This window comes from Amphiura filiformis, unplaced genomic scaffold (assembly GCF_039555335.1).
Source record: "Amphiura filiformis unplaced genomic scaffold, Afil_fr2py scaffold_23, whole genome shotgun sequence".
Lineage (NCBI taxonomy): Eukaryota > Metazoa > Echinodermata > Ophiuroidea > Amphilepidida > Amphiuridae > Amphiura > Amphiura filiformis.
This window is the reverse complement of record NW_027305487.1, coordinates 894,990-909,022: the sequence shown is the minus strand read 5'-3', so window position 1 is coordinate 909,022 and position 14,033 is coordinate 894,990. Positions and strand designations below refer to the sequence as shown.

Here is a 14,033-nt window from a genome sequence, read left to right as displayed (position 1 = left end):
TGAGTGACCACTCCTTTTAGAGTGAAATTCACTCTTCAAAAGAGTGAGGAAATTCACTCGAAAAAAAGAGTGAATAAAATCACTCTTTAGGGAGAGTGAATTTCACTCCAAAAGGAGTGGTCACTCATACAGCTCCAAAGAGGAGTGGAAAAACCACTCTTTTTGAGTTAATAGCTCTGAAATAAAGAATTGAATGAGACTGACAAAAAATAATCACAGAAATAGGCACAAAATGTTCATTCATTCATGTATTTTTGTGAGCAAAGGAATCACAACACAATAAGTATTTTTACATGTTAATTAAGATTAAAATGGTAATTTTGGCATGCTTAAAAGCTTAGTGATGTAGGACTATAGGCCTAGCATCACACATGCAGGTAGACGTGCTGTACTATAGTAAAGCCTTTTGGAGACTGGTCAGACATAGAGGCCTATAGTCCTCTGTGACTTTTGGCATCACACATGCAGATATAACATGCTGCAGTATATAAACATGATAAATTAGAGACTGGTCAGAGATAACATGCCTATGCTTTGGCCTGGCCCTATGGCCTAAGCCTAGCTAGGTATGGCCTGGCCTTGCTGCATGTGATCCTGTGGCTACTGGTATGTATAGCATGACTAGCGCATCGGACTCGGAGATGTGATCGGGTACATACTAACAATAAAAAGGCTGACGCAGTATAACAAACATTACACAAGTACACTCAATCATTTACAGGTTTATGATCGAAGTAATACATGTACCAGGTATGCATAGCAGTCCATGAGTGTGCCACCGTAATGCCGGACCGACAATGTGAATCAATGTGTTCAACAAATGAAGAAGCTTCATGGGTACAATTATCACATTTGAGACAGTAACATCAGATTTTAGTTGTCGATTACAATCTGCAATGATTCAACATATAAATAAAATAGTTCAAAGTATACTTACCGACGAAAATATTGGCTATTTCTTCGCCAAACTGCCTCGCCCATTCCTGACTACTGACAACTCCACCGCCATTGCTGCAACGATTAATTCGCCGAATGAATAATCACAATTTTTTTCATGCGAAAATCCGGCTTTCTGATTGGCTGTACGAACTGTGGATTCACTCCGCAAAGAGTGATTCTGATTTCACTCTGAAATTGAGCGGTAATTTTGGATCACTCTGTAAGGAGTGAATCTAGATTGACCGAGTAGAAGCTTTTTTTCACTCTAAAAGAACGACTAACCACTCGAATAGAGTGAGAATGAAATCACTCCAAGTTCCGAGTGAAATTTTCACTCTTTTACATTTAGAGAGTACAGGTATATGGATAACATTGTACATTGCGTTGACGGGAAAATAAGTATCAACAGTCTCAATGTAGCGTTACATTCAGATTCTGATCATGTCCTTGTGAAACTGTGAAAGTGCCTTTGATCCTGACCGTCTATAAAATTTAAACTGCTGAGTAAAATAAGGGTCGGTTCATAGTGAATATTCGAAGGCGAATATTCGGCTTCGAATACTTTTTGTGACGTCAAAATATATACGGCAACGAAAAAATTATGATGACACGCCGAGTTGAATCGGATTAAATATCGCGCAACTGATAGCGAGATACTATTGATTTATATGAAAGGCTCGAGGTCACCTGAATATCGTTCGACGAACGATGATTTCAAAAATCCCCAATGAAAATTAAGGGATCAGGAATGAGCGTTTTGAGCGTTTCTACAGTATTTTTGTGGGACATGAGAGCACATTTATATCGAATTACATTATGAATACGAAGAATGTCTTTCTGATATCAAATAATTTTCATTTTTTGAAATTCACGATAGAATACAAATTTTATGACAAATTATTAAAAGTTGATATTTTTCACATGTTGATATAACAGTCCTCGAAGTAAATATTATAAATCTAATGATATTTTCTTAAAGTGTATGTAGCTGGGAGGAAAAGCCGACGATCAATTGAAAGTTTAACATATGTTTCAATTTATAGGGGTCCTTCCACCTCATTTTCCCGCTAAGAGCCCGCGAACAGCGCCCTCACTGTTGTTGACATGCTCTCAAGACTGCAAACCCGATTCTGCCATTTTTTAATTCGCGGACCTATTTTCTCAATAATTATAAAATGCGACTTTTTGGTGACTCAAATTTATGTATAGGCTTTCCACTTTTATTTAAGCTATAATTCGCCACTCTTTCTGATTAATAAGTCTAAAGACCAGCCAAAAATACCTCAAATAGTTTCTGTATTTTACCGGAACTCATTAGGGTTGCACAAATGGCGCATTGATTTAGTGGTGTGCCCCCTTATTAGTGCGGTACAAGGGTACCCATTTTTATATGATATGAAAGTAAAGGAAAAATGCCTGGCAGGCAATAGCATTCCAATGCTGTAGTGATGGTAAGTAATGTTTTATGCAAATAATATGATATTTAGACTTACAAACATAACCTAAATGTACAAGTGAATGTTTCCATATTAACGTCCCAACAAACACAAAACGTTTTCGACATCATTCGCAAAAGGTTATAAAAGGTTGTCAAAAAACGTTTAAATGTCGGGTTATATAAAGGGTATATTAAGACTATAAAACGTTTTCACAACCTTAAAAACATTTTTGATAATCTACTGCTCAGCAAACAAAAATGTTTTACAGAAAACGTTTAAATGTCGGGTTATGTAAAGGGTATAAAACGTTTTAATAACATTCCAAAAACATTCTTGAAAACTTGATACAAAACATTCTAAACAGAATGTTACTTTGGGGTGAAAAAATATTTTGCGAAAAATGTTGGCCCAAAATATTTTCAATAACGTTTTAAAAACGTTTTCATGACATTTATATAACCCGACATTTAAATGTTATTAAAAGGTTTTGAAAAAAACATTTTAAGAACATTTCTGTGTTTGCTGGGTTCAAATATTTTAACATCATGTTATTTAAGTATTGACACAATATTTGGCAGAAATGTTTGCACAAATAGTTTACAATAACATTTTTTGAAAACATTTAAAAATATTGTTGCAGTGTGTTTCCATACAAAACGTTTTAAAACGTTATCATGACCTTTATATAACCCGACATTTTAATGTTATTAAAACGTTTTTACCTAAACCAAAAGCCAAAATATAACTTATTTATAACGTTTTTAAAACGTGTTTGTGTTTGCTGGGGTAGCTCTATTTAAATCGACTGATGCAGAAAAAAAGTCTAACTCCAAATTCAGATATATGCCTCCACCCCGGTTTTACATAAATAATGTTTGGCCCCAGTTCTAGGTCCCCATATGCATCTGCCCCTGGCAGAGGATGTGTGAGGGTCTGGGGTGGTAAATCATTGGTTATTGATATAAAAATGCGTTTGCCATGGAGGTTCACCCATTTTTGTCATCTTTTCCGCACTAGCGGAATTCTTGACGTTTGTGGCACCTATAAACGATGTTATTTTGGGCGAAATAACGATGTAATGCGTTGTTATCAGTCAAATTCATAATTATAATTAATAATTAAGAGGGCAAAATAAGTAATGTAGGAATGAATATATAGCGCTTTGCAATGAATATCTTCATAAACTATGCAGAACAACCAAAACCACGAGCGTTGGTACCCTATCATTGGGTGTTTTTTTTTTTTTTTTAAATAAATTCATTAAAATTCATTCAGGCATTAAAACACACTTAGGCCCTAGCAATGTAGGCCTACACAAGTTCGGAACGAGACTTTTTATCTTTTGACGCGTATTTCGGTCAAATGCCAAAATTGATTGCTCAATGAATCTTGAAATGAGAGCAATACTACTTTGATGATACCGATCTCAAGTGGATATCAGCCAATGAAAAAAGTATTCACCGGAAATATATTTGTGGGAGTTGAATTTTGTTGAACTCGACAGATATATATTTGGTGGGTCACCGTGGATGGTCTCATATATAACACTTGTGAGGGCTGTCATATTTGTCGGCGCTTCAATCATATCTTATGATATTTTTATTTATTTATTTATTTATTTATTTATTTATTTATTTATTTATTTATTTATTTATTTATTTATTTATTTATTTATTTAATTATTTATGTATTTATTGACTTATTTATTTATTTTTTATTTATTTATTTATCTATTGACTCATTCATTTCTTGATTTGCTTTGCAGTTGAAACCTACAATTAAAGAAGGTATGGGTCAAGTCCGCGCCTGTTACAGGCAGGTCGTAAATGCCCCGAAAAGCAAATATTTTTGACTCCTATTCAGGTCAGGGGCGTAACCAGACCTGACCTTCGGGGGCAAGATTGAAAAATTTCCCAATTTCTGATCAAAAGTTTTAGTATTTATGTTCGAGAGAAAGCTCGCTTGCCACGAAGCGTTAAACGGGTGGAGTCGGTGGGGTCCAGGGGTCCACGGGGCAAAGCCCAGGCGGGGGTCAAGGGGGCTGAGCGCCGTGAAGCTCCTGGTTTTTGGGATATTAGAAAATATCAGTGTTTCAGAGTACAAATTTCACAATTAAAGTAGTAGGCCTGTAGATCTTCTTCTCTCTTTCTTTCCCTTTTCTGTTCTCCCTTGAGTCCCTTCCCTTTCTCTTCTCCCTTCCCCTTTTCTTCCCTCTTTTTCTTTTCTTCTTTTCCTTTCTCTTCCTCTTTCTTTCTCTTTTTCTCTTCTCCCTTCCCTTTTTCTCTTCTTTCCCTTTCTCTCCCCTCTTTTTCTTCCCTCTTTATCTCTCTTTCCCCCTTTTCCCCTTCCCAATTTTTGACTCTTCTTCCAGGTTTTTTGTGTCCGGGGGGCAGCTTGCATCCCCGGCCCCCACTGGTTACGCCACTGCTCCTATTTAGACCCATTTATACAGACATTAAATCATGACAATAGTTCAATGGAGTTTACCTATTATGATTTTATTAACTTCGTTAAAGAAATTCTATAAATTTTGCTTACCTTGGTCAACGGGCAATACTTGTTAACAGTCGGGCAACGCTGTGAATTGTAGAAATATATCTTTCTCCGGTTCATAGTTTTATATTCGAAGCCGCATATATTTTGACGCCAAAAACGTATTCGAAGCCGAATATTCGCCTTCGAATATTCACTTTGAACCGGCCTTAAGGGATCTAAAATGAGCGTTTATTGCGTTTCGACAGTATTTTTGTGGGACATGAGAGCACCTCAGACCTATCAATTGCATTCTGAATACGAAGCATGTCTTTCTGATATCAAATAATTTTCATTTTTGAAAATCACAATATAATACAAATTTTATGACAAATTATAAAAATTTGATATTTTTCACATTTTGATATATAACAGTCCTCGAAGTAAATTATATAAATCTAATGATATATTCTTAAAGTATATGCAGCAGGAAGGAAAAGCCGACGGTCAATTGAAAATTTTGACTTTTCATATTGAAGATTTTTTTCCCCAAAAGACCTTTTTTTTTTGGTGTTTTGGGGAAAAAATCCATATCTTCAATACGAAAGGTCAAAATTTTCAATTGATCGTTGGCTTTTCATCCCACCTACATACACTTTAAGTATAAATCATCAGATTTATAAAGTTTACTTCAAGTACTGTTAAATATCAAAAATATCAATTTTAATGATTTGCCATAAAATGTGTATTAAATTGCGAATTTCAAAAAATCAAAATTATTTGATATCAGAATGACATTCTTCGTATTCAGAATGCAATTCGATATGTCTGATGTGCTCTAATGTCCCAAAATAAATACTGTCCAAACGTTCATACCCCAGCCCTTAAGGAAACTAAGGTTGTAGATCTTTGCATTTCTCAGATGAAATGGTGCTCCCATAGCTAGTCCTGCTTATTTGGTGATTTATGTGGAATATCTTATAACATGAATGGGGAAAATAAGGCGATTGGGGCCACCTAGTATAACCTACGTGGAACGTTACACAGTCACAGCTTCAAACTTATATTAAAATAATTACCTATGCTATGCCTAAATGTTAACACGGATATGTGACGTGAGAATGACTAACAATATCATATCTTAAAATGTACAATTAAACATGCTCATTCTGAGTTACCTTGTATGATTTCTCAACTTGTTTCTTTTTATAACCAGTAAGCTGATCAAGTGGTGTTTCGCCATCCTGAATAAGAATGATTGTTAAATATCATTATAACATATGATTGCCACTTTCTAAATCTCGTGTGATAAAGTAAAGACAATACTTTACGATACAATTTACAATACTGAGCGATCATTTTCGTCCCAAGAGCTTCCAAGCAGAGAACAACAAGCAGCGAATGTCTCCACCACAGTCTTTGATTACACTAAACGGTTGAGTGCATAGCAATGTAGGAGCTGTGAAACTTCTAGCTAAAATATGGGCCTCTTTGATTGGTTTGTGTCTAAGAATGGCAGTGTACTTCTTAACATTAATAAATTGATCTTATTATAGGAAATTAGTCTAAGAAACTAATAAGAAGCTAATCTTATGTATATTTCCATACATTTTGTGATTCTTATATCAAAACCAAAAATATACCAAAACCAATCAAGCCTTGTGATCTCCTTTATATAACCCATGCCATACCTCCTGTGTATCGGTTTTACCCAGCAAACGCAAAATGTTACACAGAACACGTTGTTATTGTCGGGTTGTATAAGTATAAAACGTTGTAATAACATTCCAAAATTATTTGTGAAAACTTGATTAAAACGTTCTAACATAATGGTATTTAAGGGTTGACAAAATATTTTGCAAAAATATTTGCCTAAAATATTTTACAATAACATAACATTTTGACAACATGATGTTGTAGTGCTTGTTTATATAAAACGTTATAAGAACTTTTTTCTGACCTTTATAAAACCCAACATTTAAATGTTATTGAAACGTTTTAAAAGCTTTAGGGTATGGGTTAAGGTATGGTTAGGTCCAGCGAAATTTTGGACTAGCGAACCTTAGAACTAACCGATAAAGACCGTTCACAGCCACAGGTATGAAAATGTGTATGACAAAGTGCACTTTGCACTGATAGAGATGAAGCTGTCAGAAGCTTTATCTAAAACTCCATTATGGCACTTCCACTATACACCAGTAATAGTGAAAGTGTAAATGTAATAGATATAGTGCAAACGTAATACGACAATATTAGTGTTATTTAAAAAAAAAATAGATATCACAGGATTAAAAAAGAAAGTGTACATAAATATGAACTATATTGTCTAACCTCATTTTGTTTTGTTGCATCGGCTTTTGCACGTATCAACGTTAGTATGATATCGTAGTATTTCATATCATCATTCGTCCTGTACTTGGAACATGATATGTGAAGTGCCGTATTTCCCTAAATTAGATATTGATAAAAAAACACAGAAGAAGACGATGAAGAAGAAGACAAAAATCAATTAAAATAGGAATCTTTCTGGATACGAAATCCAGATAATTGCGGCGTGGTATCAACACAATGAAGCTTTCTAATTGATAACATAGCCAATTTTAATATAATCACAGTCGTGAAAACGAGGAAGAGATGGCATGCCACCACTTATCATCCAACCACGTTACTGCGCTTCAACCCGTGAGTCATCTTTATGCCGCTCTATGTACTTGTATACCACTCTCTTGCTGGAGAAGGCCCGTTGATGTGATGATGGAACATTTTAAACTTGTTAATTTTATCTCTACATGTACACTGAATTGCACGGCCCAGCTCACATACAATGCTACTGGAGCACACTACAGTTTAACACAAAATTCTTCTTTTTCTCTCGTAATCAATACTTTTTATAAGTCCAATAAATTCCCGTAACAATCGTGCAAATCATGTTAAATTTGATGTATTTGGCAGAGCTATTGACGCATTTCAACAGCACCCTTATTTGGTGGGAAAAAGTCGTTGTCAAACTTTTACACAGAGGACAAGTTCAAAAATTGACCTTGACAAATTGTTGTGTTAACTGGATAAGAACTATCATTTTCTGATTTATTGCAACAAGACAAGTAATTTGAGACCAGTTTCATTAAAATCAGAACAAATTTAATTTTTGCCCCCAACCTCAACTGTGGTGTATACGACCTTACGTATCAGGATGAACGTTGTACAAGAGTATGATGTTGCAATTTAACTGGATAGCTAATTGGAAAGATATGCGTGCTGAGTGGGCAATTAATTACAGCAAGTATGGCAAGTTCCTGTATAAAAGTCGAGATCAAAACGATTTATTATTCAAGAGCTCTACACGGGCTGTCATTCATTAATAATCTGGAGTCAACTTTAAACAAAAGAAGTATAAAGGTCTCGAAATTTACAAGGATGGTGGGTGCAATATTTATGTGTAATTGCCAAGCCTGGGAGGGGAGTTGAAGCATGTTTGGGCCGTTCAGAATTGGGAGACAAGGGATTTTGGCATAAATATGAAAAAACCTATTCATAAAACCGTCAAGCTTTCAAATAATTATGCAGTGTTTCATGATAACTGTGCTCGCACCACACACAATTTGAATAAGGGGGGGGGGTGCCATACCATTTTCAGAACCACTGCCCCCCCCCCCACACACACACATGCACACCCCTACTCATTGCAGACACGCATTGTTATATGACAAAAAGAGTCACTTTACTCCATTATAACAATCTTACAGCGTCCGACAAGATGATATCTCTGCAGACACGAAAATAATAACATACTAGAAGGCTATATATTTGTACCCAAATACGGCTATACCCGCATGTACCCAAACTTACAGTCCTTATTTGCTGAGGACTTAAAATAAAAAATTGTAAAAAGTCGCCCAATTGGGCAGAAAATATGTAAGAAGTGAAAGTCCAAGTCACAAGCTTTAATTGAATGTAGGTTGCACTGTCGTAGCACTTAAAATAAAGAAATTGTAAAAAGTCCCCTCACAGGAAATTGATAAAAGTCCCCCCGGAGTCGTCTCTCTTACTCTCCATAGGTAGCTGTTGTCAGTATCTCTTACTCACAGTGAGGCTATGCAATATGATTCAGGGGAAACTATTCCAGAGGGAGTATGTAAATCAAATGGAACAGCCATTTCAGAGGGAGTATGTAAATTATACGGAACAGCCTTTTGGGGCCATTTCAGAGGGAGTATGTAAATTAAATGGAACAGCCAATGGGTATGTAATTTAACTGGAACAGCCTTAACGCTTCACGCTGGTATTTCCAATTATGATAATACGATCTGTCTGTTTAGTCCTACGTGTGGGGTGGATGGGCGTGTGGGTGTTAGTAACAATATACTTCTCAGGTGCTATCTGTGTACATATTCTGAGCCCGGAAGCTGCTTTCTTTGATGAGAAACGGCCGGCCCTTTGTTTTAACATTTGGGGCCCTGGGGCCCAATATATATGACTTATGGGGCTCATGTACATATGTTAAAGTATGATTCTCAAGTGCTATCAGTAGACTCAAGCTGGGCATTGTAGCTGCTTTATATACTGAGTAACGGCCGGCCCTATGTTTTAGCGTTTGGGGCCCTGGGGCCCATATTATGTGACATATGGGGATTATATATAGATATGACAATATAATACTAAAGACCTATCTGTGTACCAAATCTGAACCCTGTAGCTGCTTTATTTACTGAGTAATGGCTGGCCCTATGTTTTAGCATTTGGGGCCCTGGGGCCCATATTATGTGGTATATGGGGCTCATATGTACATATAACAATGAAATTCTCAGGTGCAATCTGTGTACAAACTCTGAGCCCTAAAGCTGCTTTAACTGATGAGAAACGGCCGGCCCTTTGTTTTAACATGTGGGGCCCTGGGGCCCATATTTTTTTACTTATGAGGCTCATGTACATATGTTGAAGTATAATTCTCAAGTGCTATCAGTAAACTCAAGCTGGGCATTGTAGCTGCTTTATTTACTGAGTAACGGCCGGCCCTATGTTTTAGCGTTTGGGGCCTTGGGGCCCATATTATGTGACATATGGGGTTATACATACATTTGACAATACAATACTAAAGACCTACCTGTGTACCAAATCTGAACCCTGTAGCTACTTTATTTGCTGAGAAACGGCCGGCCCTTTGTTTTAACATTTTGGCCCCTGGGGCCCCTAGCCTTGTAAATCTGGGGCCAAAACGGGCAAAAGGCACATCTACAACTTAGGGCCCATACATATGCCATGTATGAGCCCTAGTGATCTTGTACTTTTAGAGCTAGGCTTGTCAATCTGTTGCACCATATTGTAACATTTGGGCCCCTGGGGCCCATAATATATAACATATGGGGCTCTTGTATATTTGTAATATAGAGTGCCCCTAGGGCTATCAGTGTACCAACTGAGGGCCCTGAGGCTGCTTCATTTGATGAGAAACGGCGTGCTTTGTATTTTCACATTTGGGCCCCTGGGGCCCGTGACCTTTGACCTCTGGGGCCAAGATGGGCAAAAGGCACTTCTATGGGGTAGGGCCCATAAGTGTACCACATATGGGCCCCAGGGCCTTTGTAGTTTTAGCGCTAGCCTTGACAGAATGATGTGTTTGATGGAGAAGGAGAAGGAGAAGGAGAAGGAGAAGAAGGAGAACTAGAAGGCTACATATTTGTACACAAATACGGCTATACCCGCATGTTATCGGTGTACCCAAACTTACAGTCCTTATTTGCTGAGGACTTAAAATAAAGAAATTGTAAAAAGTCGCCCAATTGGGCAGAAAATGTGTAAAAGTGAAAGTCCAAGTCACAAGCTTTAATTGAATGTAGGTTGCACTGTCGTAGCACTTAAAATAAAGAAATTGTAAAAAGTCCTCCCAGGGAGTTGTCTCTCTTACTCTCCATAGGTTGCTGTTGTCAGTATCTCATACTCACAGTGAGGGTATGCAATATGATTAGGGGGAAACTATTCCAGAGGGAGTATGTAAATTAAATGGAACAGCCATTTCAGAGGGCGTATGTAACTTATACGGAACAGCCTGTTTTGAGGCCATTTCAGAGGGAGTATGTAAATTAAATGGAACAGCCAATGGGTATGTAATTTAACTGGAACAGCCTTAACGCTTCACGCTGGTATTTCCAATTATGATATAATACGATCTGTCTGTTTAGTCCTACGTGTGTGATGAGTGTGTGGGTGTTATAATAACAATATATTTCTCAGGTGCTATCTGTGTACATATTCTGAACCCGGCAGCTGCTTTCTTTGATGAGAAACGGCCCGCCCTTTGTTTTAACATTTGGGGCCCTGGGGCCCATAATATTTGACTTATTTTTTTTTTTTTTTTTTTTTTTCCTTTTTTGTAGACAGCTGTCTTTATTACAAGTTTCTTAATACATAGTACTGTCACTTAATCAGTGACCTTAAAATACATTTACGTGCATTTTATTTATTAATATTAGTGACATAGTCATTTCAAGAGAGTTATAAGAGGATTGAAAAACAAGCAACAAAAAAAAAGGGAAAAGAGCAACAGAATGAGCGAATAGAACCAACTGCTGATTATTTTGTACTCAAATTGAGTAGAAAACAAAAAACAATCAACAATAAGCTCCACCCGACCCACCCCGCCGACCCCCTCCACCACACATTGAGCATGTTGAGCATATTTTACTTTCTGTACTATGGATTAAAAATACACAGGAATGAAAAATTATATCATAACATTAATAGTTGCCAGGATTGCCACTCATTATTAAACTTTTGTAACTTTAGGCTACATACTGCTTGGTATTTCAAAACATTATAATAACATTTAAGTTCCCTTTTTTTAAAACATGTAAGTTTGGTCGTTTCTCTGTCATCTTTACTCTATACAAATGAAATTTTGCAATAGTCAAAATCAGTGTTAGAATTAAATCATATTTAGATCCAAAAAGAATTAACTGAGGGTCATAGCTAGATCTATACTGATCTTGTCTTTTATCCAATCTTTGAGATCTTCCCAAAAATTTCTAGAAAAAGGGCAATCCACAAAGAGATGCTTGATTGTTTCTGGATTTATCTTACAAAAAGTACATAAGTCATCATCACTTATGTTCATTTTTAACAACAATGTATTTGTGCCTATGATGCTCTGATTAATTCTGTATTGAAACCATCTCAGTTTAATATCAGTGGAAAATTTGAAATTTAAGGTACATATTTTTTTCAAATCATCATTCTCCATTCCAAATTCCATTTGCCACTTTGACTTACTCATTGTATTCTTCATCTTTGATTCAATAGAAATATTATAGAACATTTTGCACCCTTTTCGTTGCTTAAAAAGTAGTTCCATATTATACGGCTGAAAGGGGGAGGCTAGTTTGGAGCCTATAGTACCATTGTAATTAAAATTTGACTGAATTGCCCTAATAATACCATTGTACTCTAAGAAATTGGTCTTCACTTTATAAAGTTTTGTAAATTCGACAATCGACAAAAAGGATCCGTTTGCATTTAAGAGATCATTTATAAACAGCACACCCCTTTTTTTCCAATGGGCATAACAAACTGATTTACCACCAATCTTTATTTTATCGTTCCACCACAAATATTGTTTTGCAATACGGTTGAAATCCAGATTATTATTATTTACAATGTTTATAAGTGAGGACCAAGAAAACAGAGTATCATACCAGAACTTATTATCTATCATGTTTTTCATGTCATTAAAACGATACATACCAAGGCAACAAATATCATCACTTATTACATTAAAACAAAGACGAAATAGCTTAACCCATTTTTGATCACCACAGGCAACCCTCCGAATCCAATTTACCTTTAAAGCATTTATATGCATTTCTACATTTGGCATCTTTACTCCACCATTCTCATAATTTTGCACAAATTGTATTCTTTTAACTCGATCTGGCTTGCCGTTCCAAATATATTTATATATCTCATCATTTACCGTTTTGATAAATTCCTTGCTTGGGTTTGGTAGCATTTGAGCAATATAACTTATTTTTGGCAAAGCTAATGATTTCACAACTACAACCCGTCCCAACACCGTTAAATTTCTTTTTTTTCCAACTTGATAACAGTTTTCGTATCAAAAGAAGTGCTTTATCATAATTATCATTTACCATTTGAGCAAGGTTTGTACTAAAAGAAATGCCTAGAAACTCAAAGCTACCATTGAAATTCCATTGTATTTTTAAATTGTTACTAATTATAGTGTTTCTGAATTTCTGAGACCCAATCCATACTGCAACCGTTTTATCAATATTAATTTTCAAACCAGACATCTCATAAAATGATTGCAATGTTTTAAAGGCACTTTCCAGTGATTTTTCTGTACCATCAAGAATTAATGTAGTGTCATCTGCATACTGTGCAATTTTAAAATTCATATCATTAATGCAAATTCCTGTTATATCCTTATTTTGTCTAATCATTGTAGATAATACCTCCGCACATAAAACGAAGATATATGGCGACAGAGGATCGCCTTGTCTACAACTGCGCTGAATTTGGAACGGTTTAGATATATTTCCATTTATGATTACGGAAGAAGATGCGTTCTTATACAAAGCCATAAACCATCTGCAAATGTCTGATCCGAAATTAAATACCCTTATAGTTTCAAGAATAAAATCATGCGAAACCGTGTCAAAAGCTTTTTCAAAATCTATTAGTAAAAGCATCCCCGGAATTTCATTAACCTCTGTATAACTTAACAAATCATAAATAAGGCGAATACTTTCACCAATGAATCTATTTGGGACAAAACCTGTTTGATCTTCTGAAATTAAATATGGCAAAACCGATTTTATACGGTTTGCAATACATGCAGAGGCCAATTTATAAGAAACATTTAGAAGCGAAATAGGCCTCCAGTTTTTAAGAACTGACGGGGTTTATCTCCTTTTGGCAGAAGAGTAACGTGACCCCTTTTTTGAACTTGAGTAAGAGTCCCAATTCTAAAACCTTCATTTAATGATCGAAGAAGAAAACAAGATATTTCCAACCAGAAGCATTTGTAAAATTCCGCTGTAAAACCATCAGGTCCGGGTGTCTTGTTGTTTTTCATGTTTTTCAAAGCATATGTGAGCTCAGAAAGAGTAATTTCACCCTCTAATATTTGACTTATGATGCCCATGTACATAATTATGTTGAAGTATAATT

General features: G+C 36.0%; 1 protein-coding gene across 1 annotated transcript in view; it reads right to left on the bottom strand.

Moving 5' to 3' along the window:
• LOC140143549 (uncharacterized) overlaps nucleotides 1-14,033 on the bottom strand; it is a 71,867-nt gene that overhangs the window by 41,381 nt on the left and 16,453 nt on the right. Inside the window, exon 3 of the mRNA XM_072165373.1 lies at nucleotides 6,029-6,094. Coding sequence (XP_072021474.1) covers nucleotides 6,029-6,094 — 66 coding nt within the window. The remainder of the gene's footprint in view (nucleotides 1-6,028; nucleotides 6,095-14,033) is intronic.